This window comes from Cucumis sativus, chromosome 5 (assembly GCF_000004075.3).
Source record: "Cucumis sativus cultivar 9930 chromosome 5, Cucumber_9930_V3, whole genome shotgun sequence".
Classification (NCBI taxonomy): Eukaryota; Viridiplantae; Streptophyta; class Magnoliopsida; order Cucurbitales; family Cucurbitaceae; genus Cucumis; species Cucumis sativus.
Genome location: NC_026659.2, coordinates 30825863 through 30848898, shown reverse-complemented (window position 1 = coordinate 30848898; position 23036 = coordinate 30825863). Strand labels below are relative to the sequence as shown.

General features: G+C 31.7%; 4 protein-coding genes and 1 long non-coding RNA gene across 6 annotated transcripts; 1 reads left to right on the top strand and 4 right to left on the bottom strand.

The window, feature by feature from the left end:
- Positions 1–2318: 2318 nt before the first annotated feature.
- LOC101211418 (probable endo-1,3(4)-beta-glucanase ARB_01444) lies at positions 2319–5329 on the bottom strand. The gene has a single exon (XM_004141442.3). The coding sequence runs from the start codon at positions 5045–5047 to the stop codon at positions 2819–2821; it is 2229 nt and encodes a 742-aa protein (XP_004141490.1). The 5' UTR covers positions 5048–5329; the 3' UTR covers positions 2319–2818.
- Positions 5330–9005: 3676 nt separating this feature from the next.
- LOC116403861 lies at positions 9006–16461 on the top strand. 2 transcript variants are annotated; one of them, XR_004216771.1, is made up of 2 exons: positions 9006–9438; positions 14997–16461. It is a non-coding gene; the product is annotated as an uncharacterized LOC116403861 (long non-coding RNA). The 2 variants fall into 2 exon arrangements; XR_004216770.1 differs by having other exon boundaries at positions 14989–16461.
- On the bottom strand, positions 10096–12941 carry LOC101211167 (endo-1,3(4)-beta-glucanase 2). Its single transcript, XM_011657726.2, has one exon. The coding sequence runs from the start codon at positions 12524–12526 to the stop codon at positions 10316–10318; it is 2211 nt and encodes a 736-aa protein (XP_011656028.1). The 5' UTR covers positions 12527–12941; the 3' UTR covers positions 10096–10315.
- LOC101210919 (protein trichome birefringence-like 19) lies at positions 13148–14829 on the bottom strand. The gene is made up of 2 exons (XM_004141441.3): positions 14268–14829; positions 13148–14178 (listed from the first exon to the last, which is right to left on the bottom strand). Exons 1-2 carry the CDS (start codon positions 14778–14780, stop codon positions 13402–13404), a joined length of 1290 nt encoding a protein of 429 aa, XP_004141489.1. The 5' UTR covers positions 14781–14829; the 3' UTR covers positions 13148–13401.
- LOC101210676 (protein trichome birefringence-like 19) lies at positions 16313–22035 on the bottom strand. Its single transcript, XM_004141440.3, has 2 exons — positions 20949–22035; positions 16313–17275 (listed from the first exon to the last, which is right to left on the bottom strand). The coding sequence occupies exons 1-2, from the start codon at positions 21471–21473 to the stop codon at positions 16475–16477; spliced, it is 1326 nt and encodes a 441-aa protein (XP_004141488.1). The 5' UTR covers positions 21474–22035; the 3' UTR covers positions 16313–16474.
- Positions 22036–23036: the final 1001 nt, after the last annotated feature.

The window sequence follows — 23036 nt, the reverse complement described above, 5'->3', positions numbered from 1 at the left end:
TTATAGTAAATAGTAAATTCTATCACATTAATAGAATCTAAAATTTTGGTATAGTTTGTAAATATTTTAATTTATTTTATTATTTTAAAATATTCATTTGAAATTTTATTGAAAATAAAAAAAATAAAATTTAGAGATATATGTTTATCGAAATTTAAATATAAAAACCAAAATGTTATTTTAAATGTCCCAAAGAATAAATATAATATTTAAAAAATCTATTTAAAATTATTAAAATCATTTAAAAATGTGAATTATTCAAAAAATAATAATTTAATATTTTATTTTACATTTATAAATATAGTTTTCATATCATCAAAATCAATTTAAAATGAAGAAAAATGAGTTGATCATTAAATGTGATCAAACTATAATGTTGACCAAAATGTATATTTGATTTCAATATTTATTTTTTAAAAAAATGCCCACTTGATGTTTTCTTATAAACTAATTTAAATTTCTTGAGTTCAATTATTTGATCCAACTTCACAATTTTGACATTGCTTCCTAAGAGTAAAAATTTAGATGGGGAAAACTATTAATTTATTGGATTTAGTTTATAATATAAATAGATCAAACAAAAGGGTGCAAAATAATTATTCTTTTATAGAAAAAAAAAGACAAAGAGAAAGAAGTCAAAGCACTTAACTACAAATTTCAATAATGTAGTAATGAGGAAGTGGACCATAGCCATTATGTTAGTGAATATCTTTACCTTTTGAAACTTGAACAATAGTGACATCCAAAGAGATATATATGCACGATAGAGATGTTATATTATGAATATTAAATGGTAAATTTAGTTCGAACGATTTGGAAAAAGTTAAAATTTAATCCTCACAATTTACAACGGTAATTTCTTTGAGTGGTTTTATAAAATTTTGATAAAATAGCTTTCCTACTGACATCATCTAGAGATCCTATTTGGTTTGTGATCTGAAAATTATTTTTAAGAACAAAATCAAATTCATATTTTTATCTTAAATCTACTTTTCAAAGTTATTTTAGACTTTATTTTACAACTTTATGACCAAACACAAATTTACTAACTTCAATATATCAGCTCAATTCAGCGTGTCAAATGTTCATTAAGAGTTGTTGCATAATAACAAAGAAACTTTATTTTATAGCATAAATTCAACATGCTATGCTTAGAGTGAACTTTATTAAATCAGGTCTATATTATGCCATTTATGTAAATATATCGTAACTTTAGAATTCAGCTTTGAAAAAGTTAATAATAATTATGGTGAAAAAAGAAGTCTTTATTATTTCATGCAAATGATGTTGTTATATTGATTAAATTATCACTCTTGTTTTGTATGTCAATTAAATGGATATTATGACTTAAATCTCAAAATTCTCAACTCCATTAGTTTTAGTTGGTATGAAATATGATACATAATCTTATTGAGTAATTGAATTTTCCGCCTTTACAATATACAATCTTATTACTTTAGGTTGTGTTACAGATAATAAATTAGTAGTAATATAAAAAGCGAACTTGCATAGTCGAAATGAAATGTAAGACTTGATTCTAAGTTTGTAATCGAAGAACATGAAACAATTGAGAAACTGAGGATGATTAATCTAATTGAGAATAACCTAATCTTCTATCTTTATTGTTATCGTTACGATAACCATATGAAATTATATATATATATATATTTTAAGTCACTTGAGCAATATTAAATAAATTATATTGCAATCCTCCAAGAAATTATATTATCTCAAAGTATAAGGGGTTTGATGATCTCATAATAGATGGCTTAATATTTCAATTGCAAGTGTAAGGTAAGTCTTTACCTTCAATTGAAGAATGACACTTCAGTTTAGAAAAAGTTTATTCATGAATTTGAAGAAAGACGAGAGAATAAGGAAGACTTAATCATTAGGGTCAAACGATAATGATACTAATAAATGTGACAAATTAACAACTTTAAGTAAACATAATGGAAAGTAGTTCAAATTAGGCTGAGATTTTTTTAAAAAAAAATTGTATATTAGGAACATACCACATGAGAGCTTAGGAAAGGATGATAACAAAAATGTTTAAAAATACTACTTGAATCATTGTACTTTACTTGATTTGTTCCAAACTATTTTTGTCCATTTCAGTTTTTTTTTGGTTGAACATTAAGCACCAAAAATTGCTTCAAACTGACCAAAGTTGTATTCGTTTCAGTTTAATAAAAACATAAAAATATTTGAACAATGTTAGCCTCAAATTTCCAACAAAAAGATCTGAACTTGATCTTTGAAGTTTTAGCAGGATAGGGAAGAATTTTAACAGCAGAAATAAAGAATTACAAATAAAGTTATTCAAAAGAATGGAATCAGCAAAACAAAAAATATGTACACAAACTTTTATTCATCTCCTTTTTCTTTTTTCCATTACCAGAAAAACAATACTATTCTTTTTATTTGTATCAAACATAAAAACAATATGAAATGCTCAAGAATTGGCATTAACAACAACAGAAGAATCAAGCTCAAACACACAAGAGCCTGCCAAAAGAAAATGAACTGCACAAGAAATTTGCTTGAAAGAAATACACTTAATTTGCTTCCTCTACCTGCCATTTTCATTCTTCAATTCCAATATAATGATCAGCACCAAATGAATCTATGAAGTAAAGCAATCCAGCACCCGTAATGTTTAAACCATATTTTTTTCAATGTATCAGATTGTGTAAAGTGAATGAGATGAATCTGTAGATTGTTTCATTTTCAGTGTATTCAAATGGATTTGCCTTGGTTTAGTTCGATTGAATTCAATGCGCTTCACGTTGCAGATGTTGAATCTGAGTTCACTTGATTAATGGCTAAACCACCAATGTTTCCATCCACCACCACAGGCTTCAACTTCATCTCCTCCTCCTCTACTATGAATCCACCACAACAGATTAGAGAGCGAGTTCCCGTCGTCAAACCCTGTCAAGTTTCTAATCTTCTCCAACGCCCCATCTTTATCGTAAACGCCCTGCAAAGCATAAGCAAATCCCTTCCATCCTTCCCCAACTCCTTCCCTTCCCAAAGAAGGCAACGTCCAATCCACAAGCTCCTTAACAAAGTCAGCATCAGAGAACAAAATCTCAGTGATGGGCAGTATTGGCAGCACCTGAATCCCAAGCCTACATTCTCTCCAATCAGGAGGAGCAAACCACAAACCACTATCTCTTTTGTTAGACCACAAAACTCCAACAACCTTATTTTCTCTTGCAAAATCTTCTTCATAAAGATTATCCCCTTCCTTGATTTGCCACCATGTTTGAGCAGCCTTGATCTCCAAAGCTGTTAGTGTTGATCCAATGGAAGCAAGATGAGTATCTCCATAAGCCAAACCCAACAAAGCTGCTGAGTAATAACCATTCACAGCCTCACTTGTACTCTCCTGATTTCGACCGTCTGCAAACTCGGTTAACCCCGAAGCCCATGAATGTAGTTTATACAAATCAAAACATCTCAAACGTGGGAACATAGAGTTAGATCTCCTACTCAAATTCATGAAATCCGCCATTAAAGAGTAAGCATGAGGCTTAAACTTTCTTCCCCAAGCTGGATCGATCTTCACCAGAACAGCAATGGCATAAAGAAAATAACCAATATGGTAATGGTGATCATTATAAACTCCAAATCCAAAATCACCACCAGAATCATGAGACCCTTGTTGAGTTACAAGACCACCCCATTTCCCATCATAAAGAAACCCATTACCATTAAAAGTCCCAAGCAGCCATGGCTCAATAGCTCCTTTCAAGAACTTCCTCACTTCAGGAATCACCTGCAGATAATTCACCTCCTCAGCAATCAATGCGAGCCTTGCAGCTCTAGCAATCGATTTGCCATAGAAATAAGACGATGTTGTTGTAATGGGTGAAGATTTCAAGCCCTCAACATCTTTCACAAGCGCAGAGATAATTTCACTGTGAAATTCCTCTCCAACGCCATTGATTGAATGCCAAGTTAAATAAACAGGGTCAGGTTTCAAAGCCCATGAGCCACCGACGACGCCGACGAGGTCGCCGTCGATACTCTTGTACTTAAAATCATCAAGAACAACAGCGCTGGAACCATCGCCGGAAAGTAAACGGAGATGAAGAGGATGTGCGAGCATTAATAAATTACCCCATCCCTTCTTCTCCCATTTATACTCTAAACTAAAAGGGTTTCTGAAATTCACCTCACCTGAAACAGGGTAACAAGAAGAAAACCGGTCAAGGATCGTTTCGCAATGTGGGTTCGGCAAAACCGCGATTCGAACAATGCCGGTAAATCCACCGGAAGTAATCTGCGAGAGACTGTGCGTCAAATTAATCGGCGACGACGCGTAAATCAGCCATGTCTGATTGTTGTTAAGAGTGACAGTGAATTTCGTCAACGAACTATTGGACGAAAACGATAGAATAGCGTGAATGGTGGAGATTGAAATTTGGGTATTATTGAAAACCTCGAACGTCATAAATGGACTTCCTCGAACGAGAAAGAATCGGAGATTACCAGAAGGAATATCAAGAGTTAGACTAAGATCACTAAACGAAGAGATTATATGGGGTTTTTGCGAAACAGAGGGGGGATTTTCAGAGACAGTCCAATCGGCATTGAAAACCTGATAACCGAAAGCGGAGTTTGATAACATCGAAGGGTATGAAACTGATACAGTGGAGAGGGAGGATTTGATTAGATAAGGATGAATATATTCCGGCTGATCGCCATTTTTTACGGTGAAGTTCTGGAAGAAGGAATTTGTGGGAAGAGGAGAGGAAAGAAGGTGAGGGGCGAAGAAATTTGAAGGGTCGGGAAGGACGGAGGATTCAGTTTGAGGGAACAGGGCGGCGACAGGTGGCGGTGATTGCCAGAAAGGTTGCGACGGTGACGACATTTCCAGCGGTGGAGGTGATAGCGGAGGAGGAGATGGTGAAGAAGAGAATTTATAGCGTTTAGATGACGAAGAAGAAGACGAAGAGTTGTTGAAGCTCTTGTTGATTAAGGTTCTGATTTTTTTGAAATTTCCTTTGAGCTTCTTCAACATTTTGTGGGGTTGCATCTTATAAGTCAAAGATCAAATTTTCTTTAGTGAATAATTAATTTTTTAAATAACAACTTTTTTTTTAATACCGTCCAAAAAAGAAAGATTAAATCACTAACCTTCAGATGAGTTGAATCAAGCTCTTGGTTGGTTGGATATCGATTAGTGATTAAGGTTTAGGATTCTAGAATAATATTTGACATGAATAAGAAAGAAAGAGATAAATGAATTCGAACAATAGACCTTGCAAAGCACTTGAGCTGGGCTCGTGTTTGTATAATATTTGGAATTGGAATATAAGATTTAGGATTTTGGAGTAATACTTAGAATGAGTAAAAATAAAAAGGAAAAAATTAATTTATAAAAGGAAAATTTGGGATTGGAAAATTTGGATTAGAAGTGAAGTTGGAGGATTTTCTAAGAAGACGGAGGATTGCAAGTAATGCAAAAGGGGTTGAGTGGTTTATCCTTAATGTATTAGAAAGGACTAAGGAACGAGATAAGATGGCAATAAGAGTTTTGGGTTATTTGTTACTTTGTCTTCAAGAGAGAATCAATGCAAATATGTCATTCGAAATTTACTTTGATTAAATTAAGATAAAAGTCGATTCGATTTTGTTAGTTTTCAAGACAACAAAAAATCAAACGAAATCGATGAGTTTTGTATGGATTGGAATCAAACCAATGTCCATATAAGTTATAAAACTCGACTAGAGAAGATTAAAATGAAGAAAATAGTTTACTTATTACTTTATCTTGAGGAGAGAATCAATGAAAATATGTCTCTTAGGGCCTAGGAGTGAAAGTTAATGTCGGGACAAAATGAATCTAAGCTTAAATCTTAAACGTAAAGTTAATCACATTTTCAAACCTATAAATAAGGTTGAAACAATAATAAAAAATTAAGAATAAAAATGGTAATATTTTGAAATTTAGAATCAAACCAAAACAAAATTCAACAATAGTAGAGTTTTTCATTTTCTCTTGTTAAAATAAATTGAAGATTGATGTAATTATGAATAGGTAAAAATTGAAAGGTACATTTTCAATGGAAAATAATAACGTGACTTCTATATTTAGATTATTAGAGCCTGCCAAATAAGATATTTATTTTAAAAAATAGAATATTTTCAATAATCGCAAAATATTGAAACTATTTACAAATAGCAAAATCTATCATACTCTTCCATTTAAATGTTTTGTTATATTTTGTAAATACTTTTAGTTTTTAGCCATTTTCAAATATACTATAATGAACCAAAATACTTACAAAATATAACAAACTTTTTATATTCCATCAATTATAGATATTGATAGACTTCTATCATGTTTGTCGGTGTCTATCATTGATAGAATATGATACTTTGTTATATTTTGTAAATATTTTCAGTAATTTTGTTATTTTCAATAATTTTTCATGCTATCTATAATAATTCCCCTTTAAAAATCGGATTTTGGTTTTTAACGGAAGAATAGTTGGTAAGTTGATGATTTTACGGAAGAACTAAAAAAGTGACTTGGCCTTAAAAATTTTAATCGTCACCATTTTGGAACATTAGCAATCTACTTCATTTTTTCAACTCATATGTAAGATGCAATTTCATCAATATACAATTTTTTAGTGCTCAAGTTTTGAATATTTTGTGATGATACTCTTTTTTCCTCTCTCACATTTTTTTGTGATTCGGAATATTTATCAGCAATTTCGCAGAATTTATTATTTCCACGTGTTGTACTTATTTAATTATTTACGTGGTTTGTTGCCAATATGTCATTTATAATTTATTTATTATATTATACTCAAGGTTATTTTGATTTGCGTTAAGATTTCAATATTCTTTTTAAAAAAACTAATAAATAATGTTTTTCCAAAACTATTTAACAAAATAGTGTATTTTGAAAACATCAAATCAAATCTTCCAAATTTTGCCAAAAACATCAGATCAATACTATTTTGTAAAATAGTTTTCAAATTACACTATTTTCGTAAATAGTTTTGGAAATAGCAATTATTTATATAATTATTTCGATTCAAACCCATAAAACAATTAATCTTTTAATTTTGAATAATCTTCCAACCATTGTGTTTTCTTTATTTTTAAAGAAAGCAAGTTGTAATGTAATAATGAAGTCATAACTTTGAAGGGCAATTTGGCACAAGAAAAGTACAATAACCAAAATAATTGGGCTCAAGCCTCCAATCTTGAATGTTTTTATTATTTAGTATTATAAATGCTTGTCCAATTATTTTTAAAATACAATCATATCTAAAGAGAATATTTTTTGGTAAAAAATATTTTCAAAATACAATATTTAAAAAAAATAATTTATCATCTTGTATTTTTTTTCTTCTTCTATAGATTAAATGCTTAAATATTTTAACTCGTACTGGATAAAAAATTTATAATATCTAATAAATTTGTTCCTAGTAACAAAATTAATAAATAAATAGAAATATAGTAAAATACAAAGTATAACAAAATTTTAGATTCTATTAAGAATTAAGAATTGATAATCTTCCATGAATGCCTATTATTTACCAAAATTTTTATTTTTGATAATTCTCTTAAATAGTTATAATATTAATTTTATATATGTATTTGATTAAATAAATGATTGTATTTTCAACTTGAATATCAATAGTTTTAAGTTTATTTAATATAAAATTAAGTTTAATATACATGAAAATTTTATTTAGTCTCCATTATTATTTTGTCATGAAAATATAAATATAAATTATGTCACTAAATAAGAAACAATATTTCAACTAAATTCTTATGGATTTTAAGGAGAAAATAAAAACATTTTATTCTTTCAAATTTTCATAATTCAACCAATCCAATTCATGTTCTTTTAGTATTAATTTTAACAAAAAGAAAAAAACTTTTGAATTTTATTTGTAATTCTTCTTTAAAAAATATTTGAAAATACCTAATTTATTTGAATTTTGAAACAATTTCATAATTCTATGGCGAGAAAATATTTTGGAAAAAGAAAATTACAATATCAATACTTAAAAGAAAAATTATTTCAAATTACCAACCTTTAGAAAATATAATAAAAATTCGAGTAGATTATAATCAATGTTTATCTTTAATATTTATAAATATTTTAGTTCAACCACACTTATTAAAAATTAATGTATCAAATTCGTATAAAAATACCTCATTTTAAGATAGATGAATAAATATATTAGAAAAACATCAAAATTTTAAATATTTTTTCTCCCTCTTTTTTCCACTAAAACTACGACATTACATGAAAAAAGTTGATTAAAAAAAAAAGGAAAAAAATGTAGAGATGAGTTTTATTTATTTCTTAATGTTTAAGAGAATCAATAAATTTCTTAAGTGAAAAGAATAACGTGTGGGGTATAAGCATAGAGGAGACTTTGCCAACCTTCTTGGTTTTCTACATCCAAAATCTAATATGTTAATAGAATGATGATCTTTAAAGGACAAGGAGCCTTCTTAAAAGAAAAAAAACGTAAAATACAATTATTCGAGTGAATGATATTGAATTTTAGGTAAAGAGTGCTTCAAATAATTGCGATTTAGTTCTTACTAGTAAAATTGCAGTTAAGATCTCACATACAGAAAGTGAGGTGATTGTCATTCAAAATCCATGCTAAATAGGGTTAGTTAAAATCATATGGAGCTTGCTTTTGCAATAAAACGTGGAGTAATCGGGTATTAAGTAACGTTCGAGATTTACATCTTTCCTTTCCTTATAATCTAATATTTTTCTAAAGGATTTTATATTACACAATCAATAAGATTTGTTTCAAATCAATTGAAAGAGATTGTTTTTGATCCCAACCTCGCTGGTAAGACAAAAAACCAATCACACTCTCACATTGAAAATCTTGAACAACTACATGTAGATCCTCGATGACTGTGGTTTCATGCTTTTTCAAATCTTAACGATAAAAACTGAATCGTAACTATTTTCAAAATACGAGGACTAAAATGCTATTTTTAAAAATTTAAAGACGAAATTACTATTTTAACGAAAGCAAAAGTGAGTAAATGTGATTTTTAACCTTCAATTTATTTGGTTTTTTTTGACAAGTAACCTTAAAAAGTTAATCAAATTTGAAATTAATTACATTCAACGATCTAAAATTGATAGTATAAAAATACCAATCCATTGAATTAACCGCCATTTTTCAATCAATATGCTTCTTCAACTGCTGCATGTAAACCCTAACACACTGCATTTCATTCGCCGCATTCCAATCCGCGATCGGCGGCAGTATCTCTTCAATCAACTCCGATGAAAATGAAACTCAAGGAAAAGTAATGAACAAATTAGACATTTCATTATGGCTTGATTGGAATCCTATCTGAGTGTGGTGGACCTGGTGGTGATAGAACTTGATCATTAAATTGTGAGCGGCAATGGTAAGGGTAAGTTTATTAATCGTTATTGCTTTTAGTATGAAATCACATGCACTAGTGTTGTTCGTTTGTTTATTTATTAGAATATTGTTTAGACTTGACTAATCATATGCATTAATACAGTATTTGATTATTGGCAACATGAAACAAACAAATCAGAATATTCTAGTCATAGAAACTTTACAAAAATGGCTAGGAAAAGTATAGTACATTGTAGTGTTGGTTTGTAAATGTAAGCAAACTATATATTCGACATAATTCATTTTCTTTCCCGAGCCCAATGTTTATTTGCCTTACCTTCTGTCTTTGATCGAGGGGACACAAACTCAAGCATCGTTGAAATGAAGACTATCGGTCCACCGAAATGAAACCTATATCCATACTTAAAGTTCATGAAAACTTTCTAAGTTCTGAGGTTGCTGATTTGCTTTTCTTTGGCAATTGCACATCAGGGAGCTGAAATGCATGCTAACAGTTCAATCTAAGGCAGTATTAAAGGAGAAACCATTTTTTTCCAGTCTTTGTTTTTAGCCAAATTTTGATGGCAGAAAGTGAGTGATGAGAAGTTGTTTTTCAAATAAAGTTGAATAAGATCTATGTATGTAGAGGTTAAAACTCGTGTCAGTATTATTAATGTATTGATATGATTAAATTTACCATAAGTTATTAGCTTAAAATTTTGAATTGATTGATGATTTAACGTGGTACCAGAGGAAGAGACATTGCATTTGAACCCCTGTAGTGTTATGATGATTTAACAAGTATATTATCTGTACATAGGATGGTCCAAGTAAAAATAACTTTATGGAGACAAATGAAGCAGCATGATGTTGCTTTGTGATTTTTTATACAACTTGTCATTGGCCTGAAGAAGAGAAATTTGGTGCTAAACTAGATGTATTTTGCTGTTATTGATATTTTGTTCTTCTTTGCCTCTACTGTGAACCCACCATAACAGGTTGGTAAGTGAGTTTCCATCATCAAATTCTTTCAAGTTCCTAATCTTCTGCAAAGAACCATCTTTGTCATAAATACTTTCCAGAGCATGAACAAAGCCTTTCCATCCTTCCCCAACACCTTCTCTTCCCAGAGAAGGCAATGCCCAGTTCACAAGCTCCCTTACGAACCCAACATCTGACAGCAACAGCTCAGTGATTGGCAATATGGGTAACACTTGAATACCAAGCCTACACTCTTTCCATTCACTAGGAGCAAACCATAATCCACTGTCCCTTTTGTTAGACCACAATACTCCCACCACCCTGTTTTCCTTAACAAATTCTTCCTTGTACAAAGTTGTTTCTCCTTCTCTTATTTGCCACCACATCTGACCTGCTTTAATCTCCAATGCTGCCAGAATAGAGCCAATGGATACAAGATGAGCGTCTCCATAAGCTAACCCCACCAAAGCTGCTGAATAGTAAGCATTCACTGCTTCACTGACGCTCTCTTGACTCCGCCCATCTGTGAATTCGGACAATCCCGTTCCCCAAGAATGCAATTTATATGCATCAAAGCATCTCAACTTTGGAAACTTTGAATTGGCTCTCCTGCTCAAGTTCATGATGTCTGCCATGAGAGAATAGACTTGAGGACTATACTTTCTCCCCCAAGCGGGGTCTATTTTCACCAGCACAGCAATGGCATAAAGAAAGTAGCCCAAATGATGATGGTGATTATTATACATTCCAAATCCAAAGTCTGCGCTATAATCGAAGGCCCCTTCTTTGCTTACAATTCCACCCCACTTTTCATCGTATACAAAACCATTCCCCTCAAATGTCCCATTTAGCCAAGGCTCAATTGCCCCTATTAGAAATTTTCTTATTTCTGGAACCATTTCAAGAGATCTCACTTCCTCAGCAATCACTGCCAACCTTGCTGCTCTTGCTATCAATTTGCCATAAGAATAAGGAGATTTTGTTGTCAATATCATAGATGTTGAATTTAAAGCTTCAACATCTTTACGGAGTGCAGAAATAATTTCAGCAAAGGATTCTTCCTCTACGCCCCTAATCGAATGCCAGCTTACTGAAATTGGTTCTGGTTTCAAAGCCCATGAACTTCCCACGACACCCACAAGCTCACCGTCTATACTTTTATACTTGAACTTATCTAAAATAACTACATTATCATCACTGCCTCCTAGGAGACGAAGATGCAGAGGGTGTGCAAGCATGAGCAAATCCCCCCATCCTTTCGTCTCCCATTTATATTCCAAACAAAATGGCTTCGTAATCTGTGCCTCACCCAAGACTGGGTAACACGAACTAAACCGGTCAAGTATCTGTTCACATTCCAGGTCTGAATTTGGCAATGCTGCAATCCTAATGATTCCTGCAAATCCCCCAGAAGTAATCATAGAAAGATTATGTGTCAAATTGATGGGAAATGAGGAGTAAATAAGCCATGTTTGATTGTTTTTTAATTTTATTGTGTATTTGGTGAGTGCATTATTGAAGGAAAAGGAGATAACTTCGTGTATGGTAGAGATTGAAAAGGCAACGCCTTTGGAAACTGTGAAAGTGAGAAATGGGCTTCCTCGGACGAGATAGAAACGGAGGTTGGAGGAAGGAATATCTAAAGTGACACTCAAATCATTGAATGAGGAGATTACGTGGGATTTCTGGGGAAGTGGGTTTATTTTTTCAGAGGGTGAGATGGTGAGGTCAGGGGTGAAAATTTGGCATTCTGAAGCAGAGTTGGATAGGATTGATGGGTAGGAAACAGAGATGGAGGAGAGTGAGGATTTGATCAAATAGGGATGGATGTACTCAGGTTGGTCGCCATTATTAAGAGTGAAGTTCTGGAAGAAACTGTTTGAAGGGAGAGGGGCTGAGAGGAGTTCAGGGGAAAAGAAAACTGAAGGATCGGGGAGCACTGTGGATTGAGTTGAAGGAAATAGGAATGGAGTGGGCTCTGATGGTTTTTGAGAAGGTTCTGGTGGCTGTGACTCGGGGGGCTGTGGTGGAGGTGGAGATGGAGGTGGAGATGGAGGTGGAGGAGGAGGAGGTGGTGGTGGTGGAAGACACCATGGAGGGGAGTGACGTTTCCCTTTAATTACCCGCCCGAGTAATCTTTCAATCTTCTTTAACATGGAATCTCAGCAAGTCAAGATTCAAACTTTTAGTGATTAAAGCTGCAGAAACAGCACCGATTAAGGCTGTAGAAAGATTGAAATTTTTTGCTAGTTAAGATATGATTGTGATTATGAATGAGAAGATGAAACTGAAGTTGCAGAATATATATTCCTTATTTTTTGTAATTTGAAATACAAAAGAATTTGAGGGTTGCAAGCTATGAACAGCGAATAGGTGTTTCCTGTCAAGAAAAGGAAGGGATAGTACATGGGATCCTCCATTGCTTTACCTACAAGAGAGATCATTTGTGATTTCTTGTATCTGAGAGGGCTTTTTAGTATGGAATGAACATGTTGAGTGTGCAACGAAATGAGCATATTTTTTGTTACACAACCTACACAGAAGATTCTTGTATTTATTTTAATTCTATAATAAAATTCAAAGAAAACCTGTTTAGTTTAGTTTACTTTGAAACTTATTTTTCTTAATTGGTTCTTATGAGCGAGAACTTCGGATGAAATTCATTTGTTCTGATTTGAAAAGCTATATGTTTGTGAATGGTCAAACAGTTATTATTTTAATGCTCATAAATTAAGCAGCTAAACAGCCTCCATTTTTATTTGGTTGTTCTAGCAAGATTCAGCTTAATCCCACTGATTAAAGAATATATTTATTATTACCATACATGTCCTATTGCTGCTTTCTTTATAAACTTATCAGCTAAGATACCACAAACTATCCCAACTTTCTAGTAATTAGTGGCCACCTACACCCCGTGAAGAATCTGGAGTAGTTCATAGAAACAAATGCAATGATATTACAGTATAGATTATATAAAAAAGAAACCGTATATTTTTTTTCAAAACTCATCTACCCATTTCCCTATACATTATCAATGTGTATCTTCCCTTCCTGTCTTCAGTATATAGAATAAAAACTCATTCCATGTGTCAATGGGGCCTGGCAAACACCAGTGCACACAGTCAGCTATATTCCCATTCCTAGGTGGAGAATAATGGTTTGGATGCCCATCTGGTCTCATCAGCATAGCCTCAGTTGTGTCCAAGAGCTTGAATTGCAGGCCTCTCCTTAACCCCTCCTCCTCTGCTGCTCTGAATTCCTCCACTTGAGCCTTATGCAACTCAAAGACAAAACTTTTCCACTCCATCTCTTCCTTTGTAAATGGCCTTGTCCTTGCACAGTTCCCTCCTTTGTTCCAATCTCCATTCTCAAAGTGCGATGGAGAAAATGTCCTCATAAATGTCATCCCTTTGTAGCCTTTGAGCGCCATAAGCTTCCTAAAGGAAGTTTGAAAGACTTTCCCGTAGCCATAGAAGTTTAAAATCTGTGTGACATTACTTTGCTGGCAATTGAAACATCCTTTCATTTGACCATTTTCATAGTATACTTGAGGGCGAAAAAACCACTGTCCTGCTGAGAAGATCACATAGTCGAAAGTTTCGACCGCGGAAATCCAGGTTTCGTCTGCCTCATCCAAGTATAGATTCATGAGGCTGTTGGAGGAGAAACCATTCTGGTCTGCGTCCCTGCTTTTAACCAAATATGGTGACCAGAATCTTGCCACGGTGAAATTGTAATCAGGAAAGAACCACCTTTTGAAATCGTATGTTAGGTTGTATTTAAGAGAAACATCCACTGGATGAGATACCTGCAACATATGCAAAACACGATTAGAAAACGAAAAACAGAGTTTTTAACTCTTGAGATTGAAAAAATGTGTTTGGAGAATGGACTTACATTGGAGAGGAGACACAACAATGACTGCATGTGATTTCTAGCGACGGAGTCTCCAACAAAAGCAAGGGACTTCCCTTTAACAATTTCCAAGAACTGAGCAGAATCAAAAAGAGGAAGCTCACATTCATCTGGCTTCCATCTCCACTTCAAGAATTCTTTATCCGGCCTTCCATACTTCAAACAGTTTTGGTATTCAAACATCATATCACAAGTGTCATTCGTGTAATACGGCTGCTCGGATTTCGACACCCAAGCGCCACGAAACACGTCACATTTCTTCTCTGACTTCACTGTCTTCAAACTGGTGATGTTTCTCCATAGGCTTGGCACTGATGAAGGCAAATTCTTGTTTGTAGACAGAGGAATGATTGTTAGAAGAATTAGTGTCAGAGCTAGAAGAATTCCTTTGTAGGAATTCCACAACACTGATTTGTTAACAATTGGAGCTTCAAAAGCATGAAGCTTCATGTTGAAATCAGCTCTGAAAATTAGATACCAAATGTTTTCATTCATATAACACACACACACACACTTTCTCTCTCTCTTTGTGATAGGCGTAGGTCCATGTAAAAAGCAACTTAGGGTAAATTATTAAAAAGCATTCATTCATATAATAGTAATGCTGCTATTCTTGGCTTGGATTACCTACCAAACCACCATTATTAATATACAACTTTGGTTTTATTAGGCCTTGCATAATATTTCATTATTAAAAATTTAGTGGGACAGATGGAAAAAACACAATTTCTTTGGGCCACCGACAACCATACAACACTCATACAGATTATAGACAGATATCCTCATAAAATTCTTGAAGAAACATGCTTTACAGATAAGGATACAGAGTAACAACCACATGGAGCAAGTAAGTTATTTTTAATTTTTACTTAGCAGCTTTATTCTTTGCTACTTTCAAGGAAACAGAGAAAAATAACCCTTCAAAATCAGTAACCCTGGTACAAATATATATACACACGCACACCCATACACACAGATAATAAACTATTGCAGCATATGCACATAAGGAAAAAGGCATTTAAACTTTTTTGTTTGTTTTTTATTTTTTTTGCTAAATACTTGAAGCAATGATAGAAAGGACTTTCAACATTTAGCCACCTCATAGGATAGGTCTGAATCATCAGTTTGTTGTGTGGTCTACAATTGATATAGGCTCTTGATGAGTACACATTGGGGACATAGTGATAAAAACTTAGCTTAGCATTGAAGGTTTGCCTGTTTTTCATTATTGCTTCTTTGAGATGGGATATTGACTTTTTTTACACTGAGATTTACTGAAAACCGGAAACTTCTTTCCTTTCAATAATGAATCAAATAATGGATAATGAAGGTCAATGAACCAAGCTGGAGTCTGAATTAACAACATTTGTGAAAGAATAGAATCTTCTTGGATAAAATAATATAAGAAAAGGGAAGAAAAAAAAAGCAATTGGGTTTAGATTATTATATGAAAGGAGTTGTCATCTTTCTTTTGTTATAGGCAACATGGTATAGAGTAGAGTCTATATCAAGTACAGTTGGATTTTCCTTTCTCCGTTAAAACTCTAATCCCACTTTTCTTTTTCTTTTTCTTTTTTGAAAAAACATGAAAAATAATTGAAATGGGGTTGTGTTGAAGAGATTTGGACTGGGATAGAGATAGAGATAGAGATAGAGATAGAGATTGGATTATGAAGGAGTAGGTGATGGCCATCCACACATTTAATCCCTATCTATAGAATTGACAGTTTGATAATACTATTCTCTTGTTTCTTCTCTCTATCAGATTGTACATTATAGGGTGAGAACTTGCAGCCTTTTAACACGAAACAAAGACATCTTAACCACAACAAATACTTAAGATTTCTTATAAGAAGCCAAAGAATAAAGTACATGCGTAATTTGCAGCTACACATGCTCAAAATCAAATTTATTATATCCCTAATTTTAGGGTATACATCCATTAAACTCCAAACTTATAATATAAGTGTATAATTGGTGGACGATGGTGTAGATTTTATTTTGGGAAGCTGCTTTTCATAGTTAAGTTGCTTACTTAATTAAATTATGCTCTCTTATTACTTCTTTCACAATGTCTAATTACATACATACAACTTAAAAATGAACAATGATACAAACAAATTATACAAATCCCAAAAGAAGATCAAGAAAAACAACAAGAAACAATAAAAATGAAGTCTAGCCTAGCTCTAACCAAACTGTAACCTATCCCTAGCTGATCTAATCCCTTCCATCTTCAACATCTGAAGCAAGAAATCACTCCAAGCATCAATAGGCCCTGGCAGACACCAATGAACACAATCATTATACAATGTGACATTCTCACTAGCCAAATGCCCGTACCGACTTGGATGCCCATCCGGCCTCAACAACATTGCTTGCGTCGTATCAAGAAGCCTAAATTTCTTCCCTTTTCTTCTTCCTTCCTTTTCTGCAACCCTATATTCTTCCATTTGAATCATATACAACTCTAGATTATGCCCTTCCAACTGCGTTTCATTGCTTCGAAACGGCTGTGTTCTTAAACAATTGCCTCCTTCATTCCATAGCCCGTTCTCGAAATGCGACGGTGCAAATGTTCTTAGAATTGTTGTTCCTTTGAAATTCTTTAAGCTGTTTATGGCTTTCAATGCTGTTCGGAAGGCTTTTCGGTAACCATAGTACATTCCAAGATCGGTGACGTTTGGGAGGAGGCAGTAATGGCAACCAACAATACGGTGGTTTTCGTGAAAAACCATCGGACGGAAGAACCAATGGCCAGCAGAGATGATGATGTAGTCAAATTCGTCAATTTGAGTTGTCCATTCTTGGTCATGTTCGTCTAAGTAGAGGTTGAAGAGACCGGTTTTAGTTGGACCGTTGGCATCTCCCATATTGGCTTTGATTAGATGTGGTGTCCAGAAACTAGCCAATGTGAAATTGTAGGTTTTGTATTTCCATCTCTTGAAATTCTCGTCTGCCGTGTATGACTCGTCTACTGGATACTCCACCTATCAAAATATGCCCATAAAACTTAAGCTGATAGATAAAAAGTAAATTTAACATTATATCATTTTATACTTTCTTCCACTTTTGGAAGGAAATAACGTTACAAATTTGAATATAATAATTTTCTAGACCATCTATCATGATACTATGTCTAAAGTTAAAAATTACCCATATACTTTTTTTAAAATATAAATAATAATCATGAACTTTAAAAAATTGTTTCTAAAATACAACAGGAGTATTGATTCTTTAAAATTTAAGGCAAAAATTGAGAGGACATCCAAACCCAAGACTCACTCATTGACAAAATACTTTCTTCAATCTTCACCTTTGTTTGAGTAAAAATAAAACAGAAAGACAAAAGATGGAACATATTATTTAAAGTGAAGAGCAATGTTAAAAATAGATCAAGTTTCTTTTCTTAAATAACAACAACAATCAATAATTGAATCAATGAATGAAGAAATAAAAAGGTAAAGTTTCACGACTAAAATATACATATTTAACTAAAAAAAATTAGAGTTTAAAACAACTCAATTTTGGTATAAACATTTTCTTAATTTCACGATTAAACTTTTTTGGATTAACTTAAACATAATAAATATGAATTGTGTTATTAATACAAATTATAATTCCACGATTCCCACCCACAAGAACTACTAATTAGAAAATTTGATTGCACAACTTTTTATACAACACACACACACACATTACATATTTTAATTGATTTATTTTTAATTATATTTTGGATCTAAACTCATCTGACCCTAAACTTTTAATTAATAAAACCACTCAGAAGAAGCTCATAATTTTCTTTTAAAAAGATTTCTCCATCTCAAAAGTTGCAAACACAATAACAATTTTTTAATAACAATAATAAAAAGAAGCCTTTAATTAATTTAAAGTATCATATACTTTCTCTCTCTAAAAGTGATAGAAAAAAGAAAAAAAAGAAAAAAATAGAATGAAAACAATGTCTCAAACAGAAGAGATGTACTTTTAATAAAAATATTTGTTGGTCAAATGTTTACAATATTCCTCTTCTCTTCTGACACAATACACCATTGTCGGCAAAAATCTTAGAGAGATAGAGAGAAAAATAAATAAATAAACAAACAAATACTCTTTCTTTATTTTTTTTTTATTTAATTCAGATTTTATTTGCTGCAATTCTGAAATTGCTTTTTTTGGGATTTTTTAAAATTTATTTGATTATATTGATCCACTTTGATCATGTGAAGATTATTCTATACCACATGATGCCATACATGTCGTCCAAACAAACCAATAATTTTTTTTTTCATTTTCTTAAATCAACTAAAAAAACCCAAGCATGAATTGTGAAGTTGAAGAAGTTATGAACTTAAATTGATCTTTTTATAATAAAATTTTGAGTAATTTTTAAAAGCCTAATCACATCTTCCACGAGAGGATTGCTACTATTCTAAACCTCAAGTAGACCTCTCAAAGCTTCATCAAGTCATTTCATTTTCGACTTTATTGAATACTTCACATTTTCTCCTTATTATTAAATTGTTTCTAAAAAAATTTGAGAAAAACACCCTTGCAATGGGTATATATAAATATATGTTAGGTGTTAGTTTGATTTTTTAAAAAATATTTCAATATAAATTATAATTAAGGAATAAAGTAGTTTTTTATTTATAAAAATTAGATCTAAAATTGGAAGAAAAATAGAAGTAGAAAAGAAAAAAGACATTAAATAAGAATTTATGGAATTCTTTATTTTTTTTATATATGGGAATTTAAATTATTAGGGACCCATTTGTTTTTGTTTGGTAATTATCAGGTGGGGATTTATTCCCAAGTCTTATCCATATTTTGAAAATTATATTATTATTATTATAACTTTTTTGTAAAGTATTTTTATTTGTTTAAATGTCACAACTTATCAAGCTGTCATATAACTCTTTTACTCTTTGTTTTTTTCCTCTTACAAAGAAAAAGCTCGAACACATCACCTTTTCTATTTTATAATCAAAAGTTTTCTTGATTTTCTTTTCTTTTCCTTTTTCTTTTCTAATAAAATCTTCTTAAGTTCAGCTTTTTAGATTCAATTATTCATATATTTTTAATTTCTAAACATAAATTTGGTCCAACACTCACAATAAAACCTCTTTTCACCTATTTTTAACTAAAAGACTCCATAAAAATGAAAACGAGTTTGTGACTATAAAAAACTGATTAAAAGTTTCATGTTCAAATTCGTGATTGAGGATTAACTAACTTGAAATATCTATAATACATATCTACATAGAATAATGGAATATGAACCACAAAATAATTGAAATGGAAAGGAGATGAAGAAAACAATTTACAATAATGAATAAAGAACTGGATATAGAAAGCAACATTGAACATAAAATCAAAAAAATTCAAAAAAGATAAAAGAGAAAGAGAAATGGGGAAGAGACATAGAGATGACTCACATGCATGGTTCCTCTTTGGCCTAGTGTTGTGTGCAACTATAATACAAACTTGTTGTCATGTTACCAAGTGCTCAAAGATTCCCATATACTCCTTTTTATTATTGTTGTTGTTGTTTTTTGCCATATTAAAAATATTACTTGAAGTGTAATATTTTCTCATCAAATCTCAATGGTTAAATAAATACAATATTGTTTTTCAAATTGTGAAAGTTAGTGAAAAAAGAGGTGATCTTGGGAATGGTATTGAGATTCCCAAAAAACCAATAATTGAGCTTTTTAAAATCTTAAATGTAAAAAGTGAACTTTTATCACTTTGGGTTACTTTTCAGAAGAAGATGCTTTCACAAAGTTAGATTAGATAATTGAAATTAACCCATATAGAATTAAAATTGTATATATATATGATATGACATGATATGATTTATAAACCACAGAGTCTTAAGTGTAGATTAGAATTTAATTTCGTTCCCTCAAAACATATATATATTGAAATTTGTTTTCAACTATATTATTTAATGTCACATTCAAAATTATTGACCTTTTAGGCACAAACACTCGTATTATTGAAGTCATTTCAGAAAAAGGAATATATTCCAAAATCCCATCTCAAAAATGGCAAAAACAAATTAAAAAACATCTATTATAAAACTCACCTTCGAATAATAATATATAATAAAACCCAAATGAATATGATGATATTATTTATTAAAATAAAAAACCCAAGGTAATAATAGAAACCCAAATGAATATAGGTCATGTCTCTCATTGTCTTAATGGATAGTTGTAGATACATACTCGCAACACAACACACGAGATATCAATAATAATGTCTATTAGTGATAGAATATATCTTTAGAAAATGTCGATTGCTAACAAGAGCTAGTTTGCCAAACAAGAGGAGTCCACTAGAGGTTCTTCTACCATAGATTTCAAGAACTAGATCTAAATTTTATTTTATCTCTAGTGCATGAACTAGGACGGCTATATTTGTAACGGTCGCGCTACCTAATTAGACTTCTACCTAATTAGACTAATTCAAACGATTAATTAGACTAATCGAAATGAATAAAACATTATACAATACCACCCTGAAAATAACTTTGACATGAACAAATGATGATGATGAGGATGATGAGGATGAGATTGATGAAGATGTAGAGTCAAGAACAAGAAAAAATGATTAAAAGAAAGTAAAAAGAAGAGAAGGATGGGAAGACACACATACCCTTGAGAGAAGGCATATCAAAGATTGCATTTGGTTTCTTCCAACAGAGTCACCAACAAAAGCCAAAGATTTATCTCTCATAATCTCAAGAAACTGAGAAGGATTAAAGATTGGAAGTTCACAACCATCTGGCTTCCATCTCCATTGCATAAATCCTCCATCTGGTCTTCCATATTTCATACAGTTTTGATGTTCATGAATTGCCCAACATGATGAACTTGAATAATATGGAGCATTTGGATTCGGTATCCATTCTCCTACGAACATATCACATTCTTCTTCCTCTTCATTCCCATAATTTGACAATTTCTCAAAAACTCCATTCTTTCCATTACCACTACTGCTTGATGAGAATGAACTTGATGGAGATTTTGGTGAATTGTTCAGAATGAAAACAGAGTAATAGTTTATGAGATTGTATAACAGAGGAATCACTGTCAAAATCACTAAACTAAAAACTATGGTTAATGTTTTGTAAAGGGTATAGTTTTTCCCTGAAGGAACTTCATTGCTATGGAGTTTCATGATGGAAAGACAGAAAGAAAGAAAGAAAGAGAGGAAGAAAGAAAGAGAGTTTTGTGAGAAACGTTATTGGAGAGGGAAGTTTTTATTTTTATTATATATATATATAAAAGATTTCAAGAGGGTTGATATGATACTATTTGTTATTATTCTATTGGGTTTTTGGTTTCTTTTTCTCTCTAATATATGATTGTTAAGTTAATTACATGTGGAAAGAGAGTAGTGAATGAGTGGGTGATAATATGATATGACATGACAAAATCAATTATTTAACAAGATGATTATATTATACAATGGAGAGAAAGAAGAGGAAGAATGTGACGGTGGAAACTTTCTACTACAACCTTACTTGAACAGAATTTGTTCTATAAGTTGTATGATTGTGTTCTTGAGTTCTAAGGAGGATGGTAGAAAGCTTCTGACAGACTTACTTTTAGGAAAAGTGGGTTGTTTGTTTATGTGTGGATGGAGTTTCGATCAGAAAAGACTCTAACCTATTGGTTGTTTGTTGAAGAAGTAAAGATGAGATTGGAAGAATGGGAAATGAATATGTGGAGGATGGTTTGTTCTTGTAAAGGCTTTTGGTCATTTAATGGCAACTTACAACTCTTATTATTGTTAGGGGTTCTTATTTTTCTTTGGCTATACTTTTTCCTTTTTAATAGCCCTTTAACTCATTAGCCAAGTCTCTTAACTACTCCCTATTCAATAGGGAGATAGAATTGACTAAGTTAACAAAAAGAGAAAAAAAAAAGAAAAAGTTAAATAACACTTTGCTACCAAACTTTCGTAAAAGTATAATTCCGTCCCATAAACTTAAACAACAAAATGGTTTAGTTCCTCTCGACTTTACCACTAGTAACGATTGATCAACCCTTATCTTGAAAACTTTTAATTTTAAAAGAAAATTACCACACAAGGACTAGATTGTTATAAATGAAAGGTACAGTGACCAAATAGTTAATGTTTAAAATTTACCGACTAAATTGTAAAAGAAAAGGGAATAAATCATTTATGGCAGTGAAGAAAACCTTGAAAAATTGTGACAATTGTAAGAGGAGAATATGTTCCAAAGAGAAGTAATGGGTTTTGGTTTTGTGTAATTGATGGCTCAATTGAAAGGCAATTTTTATTTGGATTTTCCTTTAGATTGATATGACTTTATATATAAATTTATTTTAAATAAAAAATGCTCCTTTTTAAAAGAAAAAATGAAAAAAAAAATTGTCATGACAGCTGGGTTGCTTTATAATATGTTTGAATTAATTAAAAACGTCTTGAAATTTTCTTGGGTTTGATTTAATTCAATTTTATGGTTCAAACTTCAATAACAATTACATAATTTGGGTTTCCATATTATAATATTATACAGATATATATTATATATATAATTTAATTAAGCAGCCTCAAGACATTATTAAATTGATAAATCCATTTTCAAATCTTGATAGGTAAAGATGAGCTATTGTGCTTAGTTGTTGAGATGTCATTTAATTAGTAAACTACATGCATTTTGTATTTTTATAATGAAAATTTAAATTATTTAAAAGAAACCCCAAATAATGT